This window comes from Takifugu rubripes, chromosome 13, assembly GCF_901000725.2.
Source record: "Takifugu rubripes chromosome 13, fTakRub1.2, whole genome shotgun sequence".
NCBI classification, from domain to species: Eukaryota; Metazoa; Chordata; class Actinopteri; order Tetraodontiformes; family Tetraodontidae; genus Takifugu; species Takifugu rubripes.
This window is the reverse complement of record NC_042297.1, coordinates 19,879,559-19,897,746: the sequence shown is the minus strand read 5'-3', so window position 1 is coordinate 19,897,746 and position 18,188 is coordinate 19,879,559. Positions and strand designations below refer to the sequence as shown.

Sequence of the window (18,188 nt, the reverse complement as noted above, 5' to 3'; positions counted from 1 at the left end):
AGATTCTTTGTCATATTTGCTGCTTGATCTTACTGCTGTGCGAGGCCAGATTTCTGCCGTTGGACCTTAAGCCAATCGTTCTTAAAGGTGCCCGGCTAGAATGTGGGCTTGGATTGTGTTAAATGTCGAGGGGAACCAATGAAAAGGATCTGAACAGGAGCCCACTTTCTCTCTAAATGTTTAAAAAGCAGGCAAAGCTGTGGCCCTCATAGCCATCATCTGGATCCTGAAAAGAGCCCGTTGCACTTGTATTAAACTATCCGCTCTACTATCCGAATGACTTGTACAGAAACCTGCTGGTGCTGCTCCTGAATCGGAACATCTGGATTGACATCTTCCACCCGCCACCTTTCCCCTGTATAAACTGACACCCTTTTAATCACTCCTATCCACATTAAAACAGCAAAACTCGAACAAAAACTGATCTCGTCTTGTCTGACCTCTTTAATGCATCTGAATATACAATAACTATGATAACCATCAATGTAAGCTTGTGCAGTCCGCGAATTGAGAACCAAATTCCTATGTTTTCCCTTTATCTAGTTAATTAAGAGAAGTGTGTTGCCGAAGCAACAACAACGGCACCGTATTTCAGTAAAGGTGTAATTAAACTTGTACACAACACTCCTGTTTTTAGGCTTTCTCACAGCAGGACTTTAGTATTTAGGCTGTTTCGTTACCAAAACAAACCTGCTCCAAAGTCCACTTCTTCTTCGTGGCTGCAAGGCTGCAAACCAACCGCCGGGGCAACAGCGCCGCCTGGCGGACCGAGCCGGTGTTGAGCGCAGCAGTCTGGAGTTCTTTGCAGACGCCAAAGCCAGGAAACTCTCACTCACGCTTCCATTACCGGAGTTGGTGAGCTGGTTGGTAGTTTAATGTCTGCTTCACCCCGGAGAGCACAAAACTCATATAACAACCTGCGTCGGAGAACCATAGTAATGGAGTGGAGGAGCCTCGATGCCGCCGTCTTGTGGGCTTTATTGGAATATTTCTGTTCTTCTGAAACAGGACCAATGTGTTATATTATAAAAGTGGGAATATTACATGAATAATGTGAGATTCTGTGTTTCAATAATTAAATAAAACAATATTGAGCAGTGATGCCCTTAGGAAATGGATTCTACAGATTGATGTTGATCACATTTTTGTGCAAACAGTGCTTCAACTATCTAAAATGGTAAAAATACTGAAGCACATTACCAAACGTTGCAACTATTCTCTTGCATTTAGAAGGCTGCAATAATGAGATCAGATCTAATCTAATTTGAATTTAGCAAGTTGAAAATAGATTTTTGTGGTTTTCTCTGAGGTGTAAAAATGAAAACTTTTTTGAAGGCGTCTCAGAGGGTTAACGCAGACATTCTTGCAAGGTTTACATATATAAAACTTTATTTTGGACATAAAAATGCACACTAAAACATAATTTGAAATCTGAAATATTTTCTTTCAGTCTCCCTAATTTTACATTCACCCTTTTATCCAGGAGGAATTACAGTCACATAAATAATATGAATTTGTAAGCAAAACAATATCAGCTGAGAAGTTTCCACCAAGATGCTCCAGTGTTGCGTTTGTGAAGTATCTAATTATTAGGTAAAAGATGGCGGCCGCATCTTTACATTCATTAGAGAATCAGTAGTACAACAATGGCAGAAAAGCAAATTTCTGACATAAATGCGTGAGCGTAACAGCAGAAAGTGCATCCCGAGTCACGTGCACTTGGAATCCAGGCAAACATTATACAGGAAAATAGATCTGGCGGATGACAATTAAAATGCACTTGGCCCTGGTGTAACAAAGACAACACATTAATGCAAACTAAATCTGAGCTATAGGTCACCTAATATACGCACGCACGTGCTTCTGTTTGTGTGCATTCCTCAAAAGACCACTGAACCATCAGAAATCATTCTAATTTTTTCGTATATAATCCATAACCGCGGCGCGATCGTGCACGCTGCCGCGTGTCTCCGCCCTCTGCCGGTGAAAAATACCGGCTCCCTGTTACTTTAGCAGGCGCATTTGCTCTTCTCGGGGCCCTCCGACACCTCCGCTTTCACGTTCCCGTTGACTCTGACGGTGCCGTCGGGGATCCAGGACTTGTCCACGCAGCGCTCCATCCTCTTCATGATGAGGTCCAGCAGCAGGTCCACAGACTGGTTGACGTTCTGTCCGTTTGAAGCGCTCGTCTCAAAGTATTGGATCCTGTGCGAAGGCAAAGGCTGATTAGGAGTCACTGGATGATTCATCAGGCTTTAAACATTCCATATGCTGCTGCACGCCGCTCTGTTTTTAGTAGAGGCGTGTCTAGCAGGATGTCGTGTACATGAACGCAAATATTTGCTCGTGGAAGACGACCGAATCGGGCTGACATTCCCATGCAGACTTTGGCAAACAATGCCGCCACTGCCTCCTTGACAAACAGTCGAGGGAGAGGTTCTGTGAGATGAGTCCAAACATACCCGTACGTCTCCGCCAGGTCTCGCGCCGCTTCTTCGCTCACTGCCCTCTGATCCACGAGGTCACATTTGTTCCCGCACAGGATGACGTCTGGACTTTCACAGTACGCGTGAACCTGCAGCTGACCTGACAGACGGCGACCGATTTAGTGCTCGGAAAATGCAATTTATCCCAAAATGAGCTGAAATGAAGATGCGACTTTAAAGCAGTGGAGCCTGCAGGTGGAGGGTTAATTCAAAAACCAAACAGGAACAAACTTGCTTGTCTGCTCATATATTTAAAACATCCCCAATTAAACTGTCCACATAACAGTTAAAAACAAACATTTCGGAATTTCACAACCTTGTTGCCACGGAGCAGGTTTGAAAAACGCCAAATGAAATCCCGACTGACGCACTTTATAACCTCGAGATGGTTTTAGGCAAAAAAAGAAAATGAATTCATTACAGCAATCAACTGTAAAACGATTGAAATCAAACACGCCGAGACGTACTCATCCAGTTTCTGACGTTGAGGAAGCTCTGTTCGTTTGTGAGGTCGAACAGGAGGAGGAAGCCCATGGCGTCCCGGAAGAACGCCGTCGTCAGGCTCCGAAACCTGAAGGCATCGAGGGGAGGGGAGAGGATCAAAGGAGATCAAAGCAGGAGAACGTGACAAAAAGAAGCCGGCGCACCTTTCCTGCCCTGCGGTGTCCCAGAGCTGCAGGTGGATCTTCTGACCCCGACCTGAGGATCCATCAGCGCCAGAAGATCTGTAAATCTGAGACCAAAACAGGCGGGTTGCTTCATGACATCCACACAATATGGAGGTTAAAGACATCGATGTGAGGTTTAAAGAGGAAAACAACTTTTTGCCACACATCTATTCAAAGCCCAACAGTTTTCCACTCCAGAGATGTTGAACACAGGAAATATGTAAACACCTGTGGATAAAGACACAGCATGTAAATGTAGAGTGTATTTTACCTGCTGGTTATTTGTGCAGAGATCAACAAGTGAAGAATAACCTGGTTCTAATTGTATAAATTAGACCAGGCCGGGCCCACCCGCGGCTCTAATGTTCATATCGAAGTTTGGGTTTGTGTTTTTTAATGTGCGCGTTCGCTTCGCATGCGCGTTAGATGAAAACACCAAGTTTCTCAGTAGGGACGAGATCTTTTGAGTAAACAATTAGTGTGAAGTTCGCTTTCAAAATGGCAGGAAAATCTGCACGAAAGCTTGGTGACCCGGTTCCGTGATCTACAACTGAAAAGGCCACAGATCGCGTTCCTCGTTGCCCCTTTTAAATGCCCCGCACTGTTTTAAAGCCCCGCCGGTCACAGATGAGGCTGCAGCTGATGATCGATCTCTGTGAGGAGGACCAACTGAAACCTGCTTTAAGGGAAGGGGCCAATGGAAAAATAGCCCAATGTCAAACAGGCTGCGCTTAAGATCCTGTCAATATTTGGGTCAACACACGTCTGCGAGTCTGTGTTTTCTACCCTGAAACACGTGAAACCAAAGCATCGATCTGTTCTGACTGACACCCAAAGCAAGGAATGCCAGAAGTCCCACTGAGCAACATGCACAGTAAGAGAAAAAAAGATATTTTAATTATTCTATTTTTGTTTGTGGCCTGTGACTGGCCCGTGGTCTGGAGAGGCCAAATTCTGTCATCATCATGTTGGTGTGGGACATTTCTAATAAATCTGTCTGAGCAGAGGTCGGTGTGAGGAGGATGAGGTGATGTTCACGTGTCTGATGTGGCTCTTGGGCTCTGACTGGTCAGCAGCCTTAAAGCCTGAGTATATTTGAACTCTGCTCACGCTGCTGTATTAGTGGTATTAAGTGGTTTTCCCTGAGGCGGGTGGTGCCTCCCGCTCCTGACGTGGCTCAGACCTGTCTGGACATTCCTGTAGTCTTGATGTGGTTAGGAAAAGGAGGAAGAATGCAGTTAAGAGCCTTTAATCGCAGCAGAAAATAGGATTAAACATGCTAAAAGCAGGAAAAGCAGCATTGCCCAGACAAAGAGCAGCAAACCTACCACTCTTTTTTCTCTGAAGTCGATCCCGACTGTAGTGATGAATTTGGAGTTGAACTTGCCGTCGGTGTACTGGTAGAGGAAGCTGGTTTTGCCCACGCCAGAGTCACCCAGTGCTAGGAATTTGATGAGGTAATCGTATTCCCCATCAGACATAGTGAGTGCTTCAGTTCTGCAACGCACAAACACACACCACTCAACAACAGCAGTTACAGTCTCACACCCTCGGATAGTCTCCTTTTTAAGAATCCATCCGTTCCATCACCTCTACCCGCTCCTGATCAGGGTCCTGGTGGTGCTGCGATCCATCCCAACACAACACACCACTCAGAAATACACCCTGGACATTCAGGAGGACACACACCAGTCACCGCCGCTCCTCGACGTGTCCCCTCATGTCGATTCATTAAAATAAAAAACACTGTCGTTGTGCAACTGTACCCACAGTCTGACACACCAGATTGTGTTTCAGCCAACAAAAAAGCCCTCAAAATTGAAGGTTGCTTTCATAACACTGCATGAGTCACACACACACACGCGCACACACACAGTATTTTCTACAGTGTGTGGCACTGTGGGTTAATAGGTGTAAAAACAGGGTGTTGCATCACCCTGACACAGGGCAGTCAGCATTTTCTACGTCCTCTATCTGAAATCACACGTATAAACACACACGTTGCACCTAAACTGTCATTTCAAATTCCCTAAACGAAACATCTCCTTTAACGAGACCTTAACGGGGGCACGCACACGACGGTGTCCAGTCATTCAGAAAACTTCACTGGACACGGGAGACCGGTTCCAAACAATCCAGGTCATATGACCAGTGTGTAAAACCCTGTTTTATTCTCCGGCTTTAACGCACCAGTGGAATTCTCAAATGTGGCACGAAGCAGCTTAAGGTCTCGTGTAACATCCATGATAAATGTGCCACCATAAAAGGCCAGAACACATCAAATTAAGGTTTCAGTAAAAAAACAACAGTGTTTTTCAGTAGTTGACAGAGTCCCAGTTGTGACTGCAAATGACTTTGTTTTTGCTTTGAATAATTAGATGAGAAAGGATGGAGATTAGTGACTTGTGTGGTGTCGTAACTACTCAGAACTTCAAACAGTACGGATTCTGTTCGGAGGAAAACTGGCGTCATTACAAGAGGATTTTAATGCAGAATTAAAAATGGTTGATCAACACGGCAACTGTCCCCTGCTCCCTGTGAATAAAGCTCATATTATTGCAGAACGTGCGCAGCAAACCTGGGCTAGAACCCAAAATATTGCATCCATTTTCTGGTTAGAGTGCCCCCTCTGTCCCAAACCGTGTCTGGCAAAACAATTAGTGCTCTGATTTTGTTCCCTCCGGCTAATTTAGAGTTTGAATCCCGACGCGGCCGTAAACCCGTCACGGCGGACTGGGAACAAGGCTCCGTTGTGCTCGCAGATTACCGCCATCACGTTATCCAACACTTCGTGGAGTGCGAAGGTTCGCACGAGAAGCTGAGCTGCTGCAGACTGGGGGGGGGGGGGACCAGAACATGGACGTCACCGACGGTCGCAGACACACGGCAGAAATGTTCTTCAACCGAGTGCTGGAGACCAGCAGGCATTTATGGACACTACAGTGGAGATGCCCCCCCAGAGATGCCCTCCACTACAGTGGAGATGCCCCCCCAGAGATGCCCCCCAACATCTGTGCTGCTGCCGCCACCCGGCCACATCTAAAGTGCTGCACCAAAGCAAACAGCAACTTACAGCATTTACTGCAGATGTTGGAGCTCTATTCCACATTACCAGTCTGCTTTAAACTCTTGGTGTCCTCACGTAGACGATCGGAGAGGTCTGCCTCAACATCTGCACGCATGCTGTCCGCTGGGGGGCAGTTCCCAGCTACCGGGGCAGTTCCCAGCTACCGTGGCAGCTGTGTTTGCTGCCACTCAGACCAGGAAACTAAAACGTGGCTTTAATCATTTGTCAAGGAGAAGCGGGAGACCCACCCTGGGCAGCGGTCCAACAGAGGCCAGCAGGCTCCTTGGAAAGATCCGGATGTGCAACCAAAGGGCGCAGCACAACAATGGTGATGAAGTCAGAGAAGAAACGCACCACCAGCCTGGGGCAACATGGTCTTTAAGACCCCCTGACAGCCACAGTCGGTGACTATCTGCCCTATTAAAATTCCTGGAGGGGATTTATCTGCAGCAGCGCCCGAGAGGGAGGAACATAAAAGTGGTTCCAGGCTGAGAGACAAATATTCAAATGAAATGAGTGTAACAAATGTAAAACTGCCAATTTGCCTCAGCTGGTCCTCACGTGGCGTCCGCGCTGCTCGCGCTCCCAAACACGGTCACTTCAGGAGCGTCAGACGAGGGAATCCAAAGGGTTTAAAGCTTTAGTCAATGTTAGCGACGTGAAATCTGCCCGAGGAAACACCACAAACTGAGGGAGCAGTTAAGAGTAAAAACAAGTGTCGAGAAACGGCGAGGATCCGAAAATAAGGCAGGTGGAACAAGCGAAAGCACGTTTGCATTGACCTGACAGGTGTTCCATCAACAATGCAGGTAACCGAGTGGAGACAAACAAACAAAAATAATTAACTTCTCAAACACTCGCTAATTCCTGACAGATGCTACAGACAATTTCGACTAACATTTCCTGGAAACGGTTCAACTACTTACTAGCGCTCCTGTCGCGCAGTGTCCTGGTCAAAACGAAGGAACAAATATGTGGAAGAGGCGGCTGATGACAGAAAGGTGACTAAATGAAGACTTTAGTTTCTCCGTCGCTTCTAAGCCGTGAGTCGACATCAGAGCAACTTTTGACTGAGCGGCGCTTTCCGGGGTTCCTGCTGTGAAACAGCGCCGCCCCGCGGGTACTACTGGCATTACAGGGCAGTCAAACCAAACAATCCCTGAAACGGTCCAACTAGTTTAAGCCTAACTTCACATCGGTGATTATGGACTGTTTTGAGCTTAAAATAATGTAGGGCTGTAGACTGTAAAGGGGGGGAAAGTTTCTTAAAGAATACGTTGGCCACTAAAGGATTTAGATCTCAAACAGTTATTCAGGTTTCGGTTAATGCTTATTAAGATTTAGCTTTCTGAATTAAATGAATGCAAGTTTATATATGCAGCTGGGATGGGCTCCAGCATCTTCCCTGTGACTCTGAAAGGGATATAGTGGTCCAGAAGAGAAAACAAATGTGGCTTTTGTACATGATAGTCTAGCTCAGGGGTCGGCAAGCCGCGGCTCTGGAGCCGCATGTCGCTCTTTGGCGCCGCCCTAGTGGCTCCCTGGATGGTGTGAATATATTTTTGTTTTAATATAATTTCTGTAGGAGGAAAACATGACAAACATTCTTAAAGTTTTCCAATGCTGTATGAATGTGTATAGTAAATATTTAATTTCAACATCTAATTATAATGGAATTTAAACTTGAAGCACCATCGTACAGGGTGCGCTGCAGGGAAAATAAACATTTAATTATGAATGATAATTATTTATTTGTAGCCTGCTTATCATTTTGCAATTTAACTTTTTAACTTTTGGCTTTTAACTTTTTGTGGCTCCAGACAGGTTTGGGTTTTTTTTTTTGTCCAATGTGGCTCTTTTAACATTTTAGGTTGCTGACCCCTGGTCTAGCTATAATCATGATTCACAAATTTGCAAATTGTGTTTTTTTTCTCATACACTTGTATAAATTAACATTCAGTTTCTTGGGTTCGATTACGTAATTGGTAAACAAGTGTTTCCTTTCTCATTTCCGGGTCTCGGGCAGCACTTCCGCTTCCGCCAGACGGGAAAGGGCCCGCAGCGGTCGGTCTCTTCCAGCTGTTACACCCGAAACGACGTTTCCGCAGGGGGATGTTCAGGAGGCGTCTTAACTAAATAACTGATCCACATCGACATCAAGGAGAAGCATCAAAAAGGAGGCAAATCAAAGCCCAAATGCTTGTTTATTTAGGAACCAACACACAAGAACACAAAGGGTCCGTGAATTCATCCAATTCATCCATTGCTTTTGCCCAAGATTGTGGGGGGTTATGTTTCGCTCTGTTTCTTTGGCACATTCTGATTTTGCTCCACTGGCGTCTTCATGTTTTTCACAAAATAAGGTCTGTAGATATAAACCCCACCGCCAACTCCAATCAGCGTGACTAAAGCAATCTGCGTAAAGGGGATCCTTCTTCTAATCATGGCCTCTTTCAGGATCAAACCACAAAACTGTGCCAGATATGAACCTGAGGAACAAACATAATAGTGTTAAGACAGACACTTCAAATTAAGGTTTATGGCTTTTAAATTGGAGTATTTTCTTTCTTGTGTAGCCTCAATAGACAAAATAATTTCCACAGCAGAACACCAACTCAGTTCCTTAAGCATGACTTGTAGGACAATACATATTACAGAATATGTATTTTAATTTAGATGTACGTTAATGTTTATGAAAATAGACGTCGCGGGTGCTTATAAAGTGTCAGCCAGCTTAGATGTTCTGTGTAGATCTTAAACTGACTTCGTTATAGGCGTTTAACTCGTTTTGGGCTCTCTTCAAAACATTCGTGATGTTTTCTTAAATATGTCTGATAAACATCGCAGAGACATTAAAAGCAGAAGTTGGAAAAACAGGTTCGATGCCAAGGACACTTACGTGCTGTTGACAGTTTCTTCTTCTACGATGGCGATCGCAGCTGAACAGGAAGTCTTTACACAGCTCGCCCCCTAGCGACGAACAACGGAATATGCTTGTGTGCAATTCCTTTGTTCCCCTCAAAATTAAAGTACATTATCAATGGAATTGATGTCACGTTAGGATTAGAAATATGTTCTGATGATTATCGGAATACTCTCAATTCAGTTATTTCGAAAAGGGTCCTTCATGGCGGTTGTAGAGTCCAGGGCCCATTTGCGCCTGTGTGTGGAAGGTTTATTTTGAAATCGAGAGACAACAACTTACCGGAAGCTTGTGTAAACCCGGAAGCAGTGTGGGCATACTGTGGTTGTAAACGAGAAAACTTTGGTATTTGCTGGAATTAGTATTTCACAAACAATTTTGGGCTGTGTCAAAAGAAAGATTTTGCAGGTTGTTCACGTTCGGCACATTCTAAGCAGCTTCATGCCTTTCTGTCGCTTAGTTTAAGCAGATCAGTCTTGTTCAGACACAATGATTCCTGATGGAGAACATTAGAACACGCCTGAAATTTGGAAATAAAGATAAAGAGGTGAAATTACGGAAACGAAAATCCCAACTGTACTTAAAGAATGACGCATCAGCTCTTAACGATGGTGGGCTCTTACAGGATATTACAATTTGCCGTTTGGCAACAAATATGGACCGTGTTTGTTGGTGGCTTGAATGTTGAAGACTAAAATTAAGTAATCTCTGTTTTCAAAAACATTCCATAGGAGTCCTGCTCGCCAGAACAGTTGTGTTTTGCGTGGTATTCCGATTAATCAACTGCTTCCTGGTTCAGAGCAGCTTCGTCCCTGATGAGTACTGGCAGTCTCTGGAAGTCTCCCATCATATGGTCTTCAAATATCCTTTACCCAGTATCATAAGTACTGGCAATTAATGTGATTTCATTGTAAAATTTTGGAATATACTTTCAAAATGTATATTTTTGTTATTGCTTAAAAGCAATGATTAGATTTTTATGGACAACCTTAACAGTGAAACTTATGGGTACCTGACCTGGGAATGGAAATCAGGATTAAGAGGATTTTCCTATCCGCTTGTCTTTGCGTTCATTTACAAGATATTATACTACATAAACTGTGACTCGGCCTATCTCCTGGCAAGTTCGCAAATCATGTACATCATGTGTAAATTTTGATTTTTGAATATTTACCCTTGTTTTGTCATGTTGCCATTCTCCCCCCTGCAGATATGGACTCCTCGAATATTCCAAGCACTCCTGGCAGCATTTGCAGATGTAAAATTCTTCTTTCTCATCCGGACTTTGGAAAACCGTGACACTGCAGCATGGACGGTGAGCACGTATACTACTGTCAGCACTACTGAAGCAGCTAAATGGCTGGTTGTGCACTGCAGTTATCTGTCACATTCGGAGTGTTGTGACGGTTCCTGTCCTGTGTACAGTTCTTCTGCTATCTGTGCTCGTGGTTCTCATGGTACTGCTGCACCAGAACTCTGACCAACAGCATGGAGACCACCATCACCTGCCTGGCTCTTTTTTACTTCCCGCTCCCGGAGTCCAAAACACACAGCAGGTCTTTCTTCCCTACATCTTTCTCACTTCCCTTCTTAAATGTAGATTACTGATTCATTGGTTTGTTTTTTTCAGTAAGAAATATGTGGCTCTGGTCTCCTTGGCCATCATCGTCCGGCCAACCGCCCTGATTGTCTGGCTTCCTCTGCTTATCTACCATTTTTGGAAGGAAGATGACAAGCTGAAACTTGTCACTCACACATTCTTTCCCATCGGGTTGGTACCTTTAATCCAACGTCCTCTGTCTTTTTTTTTTAACCCTCTTGTTACTGTTCCTTCAATCTTATTTTTTTCGTTTTAATTTTGGTTTTAGGGCTTCAGCTTTGGTGGTTTCGACCTTGATCGACTGTATTTTCTATGAAAAGGTAAAACTCCCGTACCAAACAGGTTTGAGGTGATCAGGTGATATTTGAGGTCCAATATAAGTTGATGATTTCCTTGTTTTTGTTAGTGGACCCTGGTTCAGTTCAACTTCCTGAAGTTTAACGTCCTGCACAGCGTGGCAGATTTCTACGGCTCTCATCCCTGGCACTGGTACTTCACTCAGGGGTTTCCTGTCGTCATCGGCCCTCATCTTCCTCTCTTTCTCCACGGCTGCTTCCTCGCCTTCAAAAGATATAAAGTCCTGTTGGCAGCTGTTCTCTGGACACTTGTGATATACAGGTGATTTGTTTGTGCACTCACATGGTCACATGGGTAGCCATGTGACCCGAGAGCAGCCAATCATAAACTGGTCATGATTACAGAAAATCTGATGCATTTTTCTCTTTCCGCTTCAGTTTCCTTCCTCATAAAGAGTTCCGGTTCATCTATCCGGTGCTGCCCTTCTGTCTGGTCTTCTCTGGTGGGTTCCTCACTGTCGTCTTTCTCCATCGCCATAGATGGGATTTAACACGTCTCCTACTGCAGGAATATCTCTGGCCAGTTTAAAATCGTGGCGACGGGCTGCAGCATTCTTCCTGTTAGTGAGCAACCTTGCTGCAGGTCTGTACACCGGTCTGATCCACCAGCGAGGCCCTCTGGACACCATGAGCCATCTTGGAACGCTCTGTGACATCAGCAGCATCTCCAGCCCCCCACAGCCAGACGTCCTCTTCCTCATGCCCTGTCACTCCACACCTTTTTACAGGTACAGGTCTACGTCTCCTGAAGCCTGCGCCGTTATTTCCCATTCCCTTTTGTCGTTCTTCGATTAAATGAATTTAATTGTCTGTTTAGCATCTGCCGTGGCTTTAAAGTGCACTTATATAAAATAATTAAACCCAGATGTTTGTTTTAAACTGTCAGTTTTTACTGTATTAGTATTTAAGGCTATCAACGTTGACTCTGCAGCCACGTCCACTGTCCAATCACGATGAGGTTCCTCGAGTGCCCGCCAGACCTTGGAGAAGATGGTTATATTGATGAAGCTGACCGTTTCTATGACAACCCTCTTCTTTGGCTTAGGACCTCGTTCCCATACAAACACTCTGTACCGACCCATCTGGTTTTGTTTGACGTCTTGGAAAAGGTGAGATTAAGTTATTTACCTGTAAATCGTCAACTTCGTGTTAATAACTGGGGCTCTGTGTTTTAGGAAATCTTGGCATTCCTGCAATCCAATAATTTTGTCAAGACGTCAGAGATTTTTCACACTCATTTCCCTGAGGGAAAAGTTGGAGGAAGCATCTTTATTTATCAACGGCACTGAGAAACACTGGAACATTTTCCTGTGTGAAACTGTCGGATAATGTGTCTTTGCTACTCACGTTTAAACAAACTCATTTTTACAGGCATTTCTGTCACTGTCGCACTTGAAAATGGCTGAGAAATAAAGTCGGGGTGGTATTTAATATTCCAGTTGTGTTTCGCAAGTTTCGGATCCGGCTGTGGGAAACTCGCACAGTAACTCTGAAAGCAAAGTACAGCCCCTGTTCCATAAAAAACCTCATTAGCAGCAAGTTAAAATAAAAGTATCCCGTTAGACTGAAACATCCAGGTGGCCTCTTTTTTAAATTTAAGATTTTAGCTCCCAATTGAGGAATTTGCAACCATCAATCCGAGTGATCAACCAGTTTCTTTTCACCGGGAAATCCGCATCAGGTCATAGTTTAAAGTCTGTTCTGTCACATGAATCTAATTAAATTGCTCCATTAAGAACAAAAGCAGGAATATTCAGTAGCAAACGGGGGGGGAAACATTGTGCAAACATGTCAATTCAAATAAGGAACGCATCAACACACAAACTCAAAAACAGCATCACCTATTTTCAGTATTTGGGATCAAACGGCATCGGACCCAGTTCGATTTTCACGTCAGCAATGTTTCTGGCTGCGTTTTTCTTTGACCGGCTCCACTTCTGGTCTCTGGGCCGAGCTTTGGCTCGCTGCTGCCTCTTGTAATGGCGCTTTGATCTGGACTCCTTGGGGTTTGGTTCAGGTCCTTGAAACGGCCCACTGAGGGATTCAAACACAAAAGCCTCCAGTTAAACAACTCCTCCAAACATAACACATAATCTCGTACTTCTCCCATCAACTGGGTCCTTATGGCCACCTGTTCCTTCTAAGACTCTGATGTTACCAGATGAGACTTACTTTGGGTGATATGTTTTCATATAAGCCTCCCCGAAGAAGTGCCGATAGATGTAGTCCTCGAAGCCTCGGAAGACGTCGCCGTCGGACCCGTCGTCCTTGTGTATCTCGGTCAGATAGTCCCCGACATCACTGACAAAGTCTGTGAACAGCATCAGGTCGTGGACGAACACTCCATCGTTGAAGAAGCTGCTAATAAAGACTTCCAGGTCTTTCCAGTGGTGGAAGGTGTGAGCTTCCTGCTGCAGGTAGCTCCGCAGCAGCTGGTGGAACTCGTCTGCTTTGATTGGCTCCATGGCTTCATTGAAAAGACTCATGGACTCCTGATAGGCACAGTCGAAGACCCCGGAGCATCCGTTCAGATTCGACCTGTCGGGGTTCGGATCTTTCTCAGCGCTCTCTCCCGATTTCCGAGTTTTGTGGCTGCTCTGGAACTGGAAGGCATCTTGAAATTGGTGCGAGGCTTTACGCAGAGGCCTGGGCTGCCACGTGTCTTTTGCCTTCTTGCCATTATTTTTCTTGTCATAAAAACCCCTGGCTTTGTCTAGCAAGGTGGAGGCCGAGTCCTTGAAGTTCCGGAAGGTTGATTTGACAGAATCTGAAAACCTCCTGATGTTCTCCTTCATGACTTCTTTGGCCTTTTTGATCTGTTCCTTGTGGTAATAGACAAACTCCTTGGTGGAGTTCTTCACAGCGTCAAACGTCTCTTTCACTTTCCGCGGCACACCCGACCTTCGTTTCTTCACCTTTGGTTCGGAATCTCCTTTGGCTCTTTCTTCTTTGGTTTCCACATACAACCTCTCCCACATGTCAGAGCGCTGCTGTTCAAAATGGAGTCTGTTCTCCAGCTCCTTCACGCGGGTCTGTAGCCCTTCGGCCTCTGAGAGCGACTGTTCATCAGCTGCAGCGATGTGACTCTTCAGGAGATTCAACTCCGTCTGCAGCTCATCTGTCGCCGCCTTTTCCTGGTTAAATTTCACCCTCAGCGTCTGTGCCTCCGCCTGCATATCTAGGTTCTGGTTCTGGAAGTTTTGGACCAGTTGCTTCTCCTCTTCCAGCTGGTCCTTCAGCTTCTGGTTTTCTGACAGCAGTGAGTCGGCCCCAGCTTCTGCTGCTTCAAGTTCCCTGATCTTAAAATCTCTCTGGGCCTTAATGGGAACAAAAACAGTCATAATTGCATAGTTGTCGTATCAAAATACACATCACATCAGTATTAACACCACTTACAGGAAAAAGGGAAGGAAACCCTAAAAACACAATATACAACAGCAAATGTGAATGTTAGAGCTGGTGGCGTCATAATTGTAGCAGGTCTGGGAGCTGAGAGGACACATACGAATAATTGGCCGCCAATGCGTGAAGACATGGTCATTGTGACTTAAACTAATTTACTAACCAACCTGAATCTGTGCCTGTTTGGTGCTGAGCTTCTGGTTTTCTTTTTGCAACTTGTCCACAATTTCTGCGAGGAGTGAAATAACCACTTGCTCTTCCAGCTCATTCAGGTTCTGCTTCTGAGAACGAAAGAACCGATTGCTGATGAATTTGACATCGTCTTAGTGCGGCTGCATCGAAGGATTGACAAAATAAAGAAGAGCTGACGTAAAGAAGATGTTCAAATGATCTTTAGATCTGCTGCTCATCGCACAAAAGTGATTGTTCTGATGAAAATGAGATTGTTGCTTTAATGTGGATCACTGACCCAGTTTGTCAGCGTCTGGTCTTCAACGTGCTGCTGAAGCAGGTCTTTCACGCCATCCAGTTCCCTCAGTCTGATTTTCTCTGCAGGTTTCTGTCGTTCCTGAACTTGAATCGTGCCTGTAAATCAGATTTATACACAATCAGGTCACTGACGGAACTGTTGGGGAGAAACATTGAAATATTCAAAATGTGTATGAATGATGGAGGTGAAGGGAGCGAAACTGGGGCGGGTGTAAATATCCAGACCGTTCAGAATTTAGATAAGCACTGAAGATAAGAACCACAACGCTAAACAGTCCAATGACCTCATTCTGACACAGCTACAGCGTGATTACATTTACAACACCTGTAAAGTTTTTACCATGGAAGTGTCCAAATCCCATGCTGAGAGCGATAATGAGGGCGACCATAACGCACTTGTTGAGGACGCTGCTCTTGTGTTCTTTTACATTTTGGACTCCCAGAGAAGAAGCTTTAACATCAGTTTGTGTCTCCAGCTGTTCTGCATCTTCCTCCTCCTCCTCCTCCTCCTCCTCCCCCTCATGCTGGCTCATGTCCAGCTCCTCGTCCTCTGTCACAACGCTTGTGGTATTCTTTCTCAACCTTCGTCTTCGGACGGCAGTCGTGCCGCTTCTTCCTTCCTCGTCCTCGCTGCTGCTTGATGTTGTCATTTCCGGCTGCTTTCCTGGTAAAAATGACAGAAATATTTTTCTAAAAATGTACATAATGTTTTGATCAAAAGGCTCATGCCGTTAAAAAAATAAGTTAAAGGTAACAAAAAAGGTCTGTTAATCATGCAGGTAAAAGTACAGCAGAGCTTCCAATTGTTGAATCAGGTGATCTTGAGCTGCAGTTTTGTTACAGCAACAGGTTGCTACTCTAAATTTGCTCCTCTAGCTGTTACCTTGCGCTAAATATCTAAGAAAGCACGTGTCAAAATATCAAAGTGAAGACCACTCGAATTCCATTTAAAGGATTCAACATCCAACACTAACATTCATGGTAAAGTTGCAGATTTTTATCAGATATTTCAGACAGACGGCCGAACATACACAGGGGTCGGAACAAAAGTCAACTGGCACATCTCCACACACGTAAACATGACATGCGGCCCACATGTGAGCAAACAACTGGATCAGGTGTTTGCTGCAACGTCACATCAAACTCATTCTCGTTACGATCAGGCCACCTGCAAACGAGCTGCCTGCGGTGAGCTGACGTCTCAGACGGCAGCCTAAGGTGACTAGGCTCTGTGGAAGTTTCCAATGACTCAACATCAAACCTGATTTGACATTGAAGAAAAATGCAGAGAGAAAAAAACGTTGTTTTTATGGAAGTGCTTCACGGTTTCTCCTGCAATCAGCCGGAGAAATAAAGACACCGTGACCTACCGGTGTCAGCGGGAGTGAAGGTGTACTGGCTGCTGCAGGGGGTGCCAAGATACAAGTCTTCATCAGAAGCTTCCTCCGCCCCCCCCTCCGCCACATGCACATGCTCCCGAGAGTTTAGGGTGACGATGTCAGAGTGATCACTGGACGACAGCAGGGCGACGGGGGCCACCTCGCCGGCATCAGGGGCGTCCTTGAGAAGACACAACGTACTGAGGACGGCAGCTACAAAAGCCAAACATTATTATTTAGCGTTTTCATGTCTCACCTCCGACTGATACAACGTCTCATTTATGGTTCGTTCCACCAGAGTCTCGTCACGCGAGTCAGTGGGCTCTTCTTCAACACAGTCAGCTGAACAGAAATGATTGCATTAAAATCAGGGCAGCGCAAATATTCATGAAAATAAGGAGACTGGAAAACATTTAAGACCAAATCTGGTCATTGAGAGCCAGTTAATAGTTTATTTTCACTGTTAAACCTAAAAAAGGGGGTTCTTGCCAGTAGATGTGGGGGCCTGCGCGTCCCCCAGCTTCGTTTCTCCCACTGGAGGATGTTCCAACAACTCCGTTCCACATTCCACAGCAGCCTCCGCTCCCAGTGTCTCAATATCGGAACCCTGCAAACACAGTAACACCTGATCACACCCCGACAACTACGAATACCTGAAACCTTTATTGCAGATAAACAACAAAACGCTGCAACAATAAAGCCACAAAAGTCCGAGCAAATCATCGTGCAATCTTGTGACGGACATTTTGGGAGCTGGGATTCCCGTGAATGTAATGGGAATGTAATGTCAACGTCGTGGTACACATAAAACTGCTGGACGTAAGAAAGATTTAATACCTCATTACTAATGATGGTCCATCCACAAGATGATTCAGTGTCACTTGATGCCTCTGACATTTCTGTTGGATGTCAGTAACGTACAGTGACCTAGAATAGACAATAAGTTCAGACAGATGATAAAACAACATCCAAGTTCACCAGATTACTATTGTTAGAAATGAGATACTACAGTGTACAAATATAAACACATCATTCATATCAGACCATAGAAGAAGAAAATGGAGTCATGGAGGATAACTTAATCAGGAACACCACAGCCACTAACACATTGCAAAGACTTTTTAATTGACAGTAAATAATTAGGCTTATGTGTAAATCTGAGTTTGATGTACAGTAAAATACTTTAAAATGGCGCATTTCACGCTTCCATGATAAATGTACTGGCAATTCTTCATCATTATTGACTCGTATAAATCCACGAAGAACACTTATAGCGACGTACAACATCTGTATAGATTTATTTATCTATTTAAAAAGGCGATTTTGGTCAATTGGTTTGGGCTACGAAAAAGTTCAAAACAACCAAACAAAAGAAAGAGGCAGACGGGCGGACAGTGACCTCTATGGGCAGGACCCACGGCCGGAGCTGGAGCCCAGGTCCGTGGAAACGTCTCCAGAAACGGAGGCGACGCACGAAACGTGGCGGCGTCCGTGCACAAAGTTTCAGCGGTTGTGGCGCAGAAGGCTAAACACGCTCATTATTAGCGCCTGCTCGATGACCGGCCCCCTCAAATATAACCAGGGACGCGGGTAACTGATGTCTTTAGAGGCGACATGAAATCTCTGACTCCAAGAAGGAAAAACAAAAAAATCCGACGAAAACTTACCCGTGTTGACGAACAACAATGATGTAGCTGTTTACATCTATCTGGAGAGTTGTTGCAGTACGCCTTCGCACCCAATGTCGCTTAACAACTCTGCGTTTCTGGCGGCGGACGGTAAATGTAGTTTAATACACCAGGGCTGGCGCCGCTCGAA

The 18,188-nt window shown here is 45.0% G+C and overlaps 3 protein-coding genes across 5 annotated transcripts; 1 reads left to right on the top strand and 2 right to left on the bottom strand.

The window, feature by feature from the left end:
* Nucleotides 1-1,363: 1,363 nt before the first annotated feature.
* On the bottom strand, nucleotides 1,364-7,316 carry rab27a (RAB27A, member RAS oncogene family). 2 transcript variants are annotated; one of them, XM_003969982.3, is made up of 6 exons: nucleotides 7,148-7,316; nucleotides 4,483-4,651; nucleotides 3,134-3,219; nucleotides 2,954-3,057; nucleotides 2,463-2,586; nucleotides 1,364-2,205 (listed from the first exon to the last, which is right to left on the bottom strand). In XM_003969982.3, the coding sequence occupies exons 2-6, from the start codon at nucleotides 4,633-4,635 to the stop codon at nucleotides 2,010-2,012; spliced, it is 663 nt and encodes a 220-aa protein (XP_003970031.1). In that variant the 5' UTR covers nucleotides 4,636-4,651; nucleotides 7,148-7,316; the 3' UTR covers nucleotides 1,364-2,009. The 2 variants fall into 2 exon arrangements, with proteins under 2 accessions (XP_003970031.1, XP_011608619.1); XM_011610317.2 differs by lacking the exon at nucleotides 7,148-7,316 and adding an exon at nucleotides 6,470-6,607.
* Nucleotides 7,317-9,305: 1,989 nt separating this feature from the next.
* Nucleotides 9,306-12,531, top strand: pigb (phosphatidylinositol glycan anchor biosynthesis, class B). Its single transcript, XM_011610318.2, has 12 exons — nucleotides 9,306-9,755; nucleotides 9,876-10,005; nucleotides 10,147-10,264; nucleotides 10,355-10,459; nucleotides 10,570-10,700; nucleotides 10,775-10,915; nucleotides 11,013-11,064; nucleotides 11,151-11,362; nucleotides 11,479-11,543; nucleotides 11,609-11,828; nucleotides 12,032-12,209; nucleotides 12,276-12,531. The coding sequence occupies exons 1-12, from the start codon at nucleotides 9,644-9,646 to the stop codon at nucleotides 12,387-12,389; spliced, it is 1,578 nt and encodes a 525-aa protein (XP_011608620.2). The 5' UTR covers nucleotides 9,306-9,643; the 3' UTR covers nucleotides 12,390-12,531.
* On the bottom strand, nucleotides 12,355-18,176 carry ccpg1 (cell cycle progression 1). 2 transcript variants are annotated; one of them, XM_029846797.1, is made up of 11 exons: nucleotides 18,038-18,176; nucleotides 17,208-17,297; nucleotides 16,860-16,977; nucleotides 16,627-16,712; nucleotides 16,362-16,551; nucleotides 16,160-16,252; nucleotides 15,332-15,655; nucleotides 14,972-15,087; nucleotides 14,670-14,783; nucleotides 13,273-14,417; nucleotides 12,355-13,134 (listed from the first exon to the last, which is right to left on the bottom strand). In XM_029846797.1, the coding sequence occupies exons 2-11, from the start codon at nucleotides 17,265-17,267 to the stop codon at nucleotides 12,948-12,950; spliced, it is 2,433 nt and encodes an 810-aa protein (XP_029702657.1). In that variant the 5' UTR covers nucleotides 17,268-17,297; nucleotides 18,038-18,176; the 3' UTR covers nucleotides 12,355-12,947. The 2 variants fall into 2 exon arrangements, with proteins under 2 accessions (XP_029702657.1, XP_003970093.2); XM_003970044.3 differs by lacking the exon at nucleotides 16,160-16,252.
* Between the last annotated feature and the right edge of the window lie 12 nt (nucleotides 18,177-18,188).

Bases quoted from the DNA above. Each gene is read 5' to 3' on its own strand.
- ccpg1 (XM_029846797.1), bottom strand. From the start codon at position 17,267: ATGTCAGAGGCATCAAGTGACACTGAATCATCTTGTGGATGGACCATC. The intron at 16,253-16,361 runs GTAGGTCACGGT...ATGTCAAATCAG, and splicing joins CTTCACTCCCGCTGACACCG to GTTTGATGTTGAGTCATTGG. The intron at 15,088-15,331 runs GTAAAAACTTTA...TCTGATTTACAG, and splicing joins GGGATTTGGACACTTCCATG to GCACGATTCAAGTTCAGGAA.
- rab27a (XM_003969982.3), bottom strand. From the start codon at position 4,635: ATGTCTGATGGGGAATACGATTACCTCATCAAATTCCTAGCACTGGGT. The intron at 3,058-3,133 runs GTGCGCCGGCTT...CGATGCCTTCAG, and splicing joins GACACCGCAGGGCAGGAAAG to GTTTCGGAGCCTGACGACGG. The intron at 2,206-2,462 runs GTATGTTTGGAC...GCCTTCGCACAG, and splicing joins GACCTGGCGGAGACGTACGG to GATCCAATACTTTGAGACGA.
- pigb (XM_011610318.2), top strand. From the start codon at position 9,644: ATGGAGAACATTAGAACACGCCTGAAATTTGGAAATAAAGATAAAGAG. The intron at 11,544-11,608 runs GTGGGTTCCTCA...CTCCTACTGCAG, and splicing joins CTTCTGTCTGGTCTTCTCTG to GAATATCTCTGGCCAGTTTA. The intron at 12,210-12,275 runs GTGAGATTAAGT...TCTGTGTTTTAG, and splicing joins TGTTTGACGTCTTGGAAAAG to GAAATCTTGGCATTCCTGCA.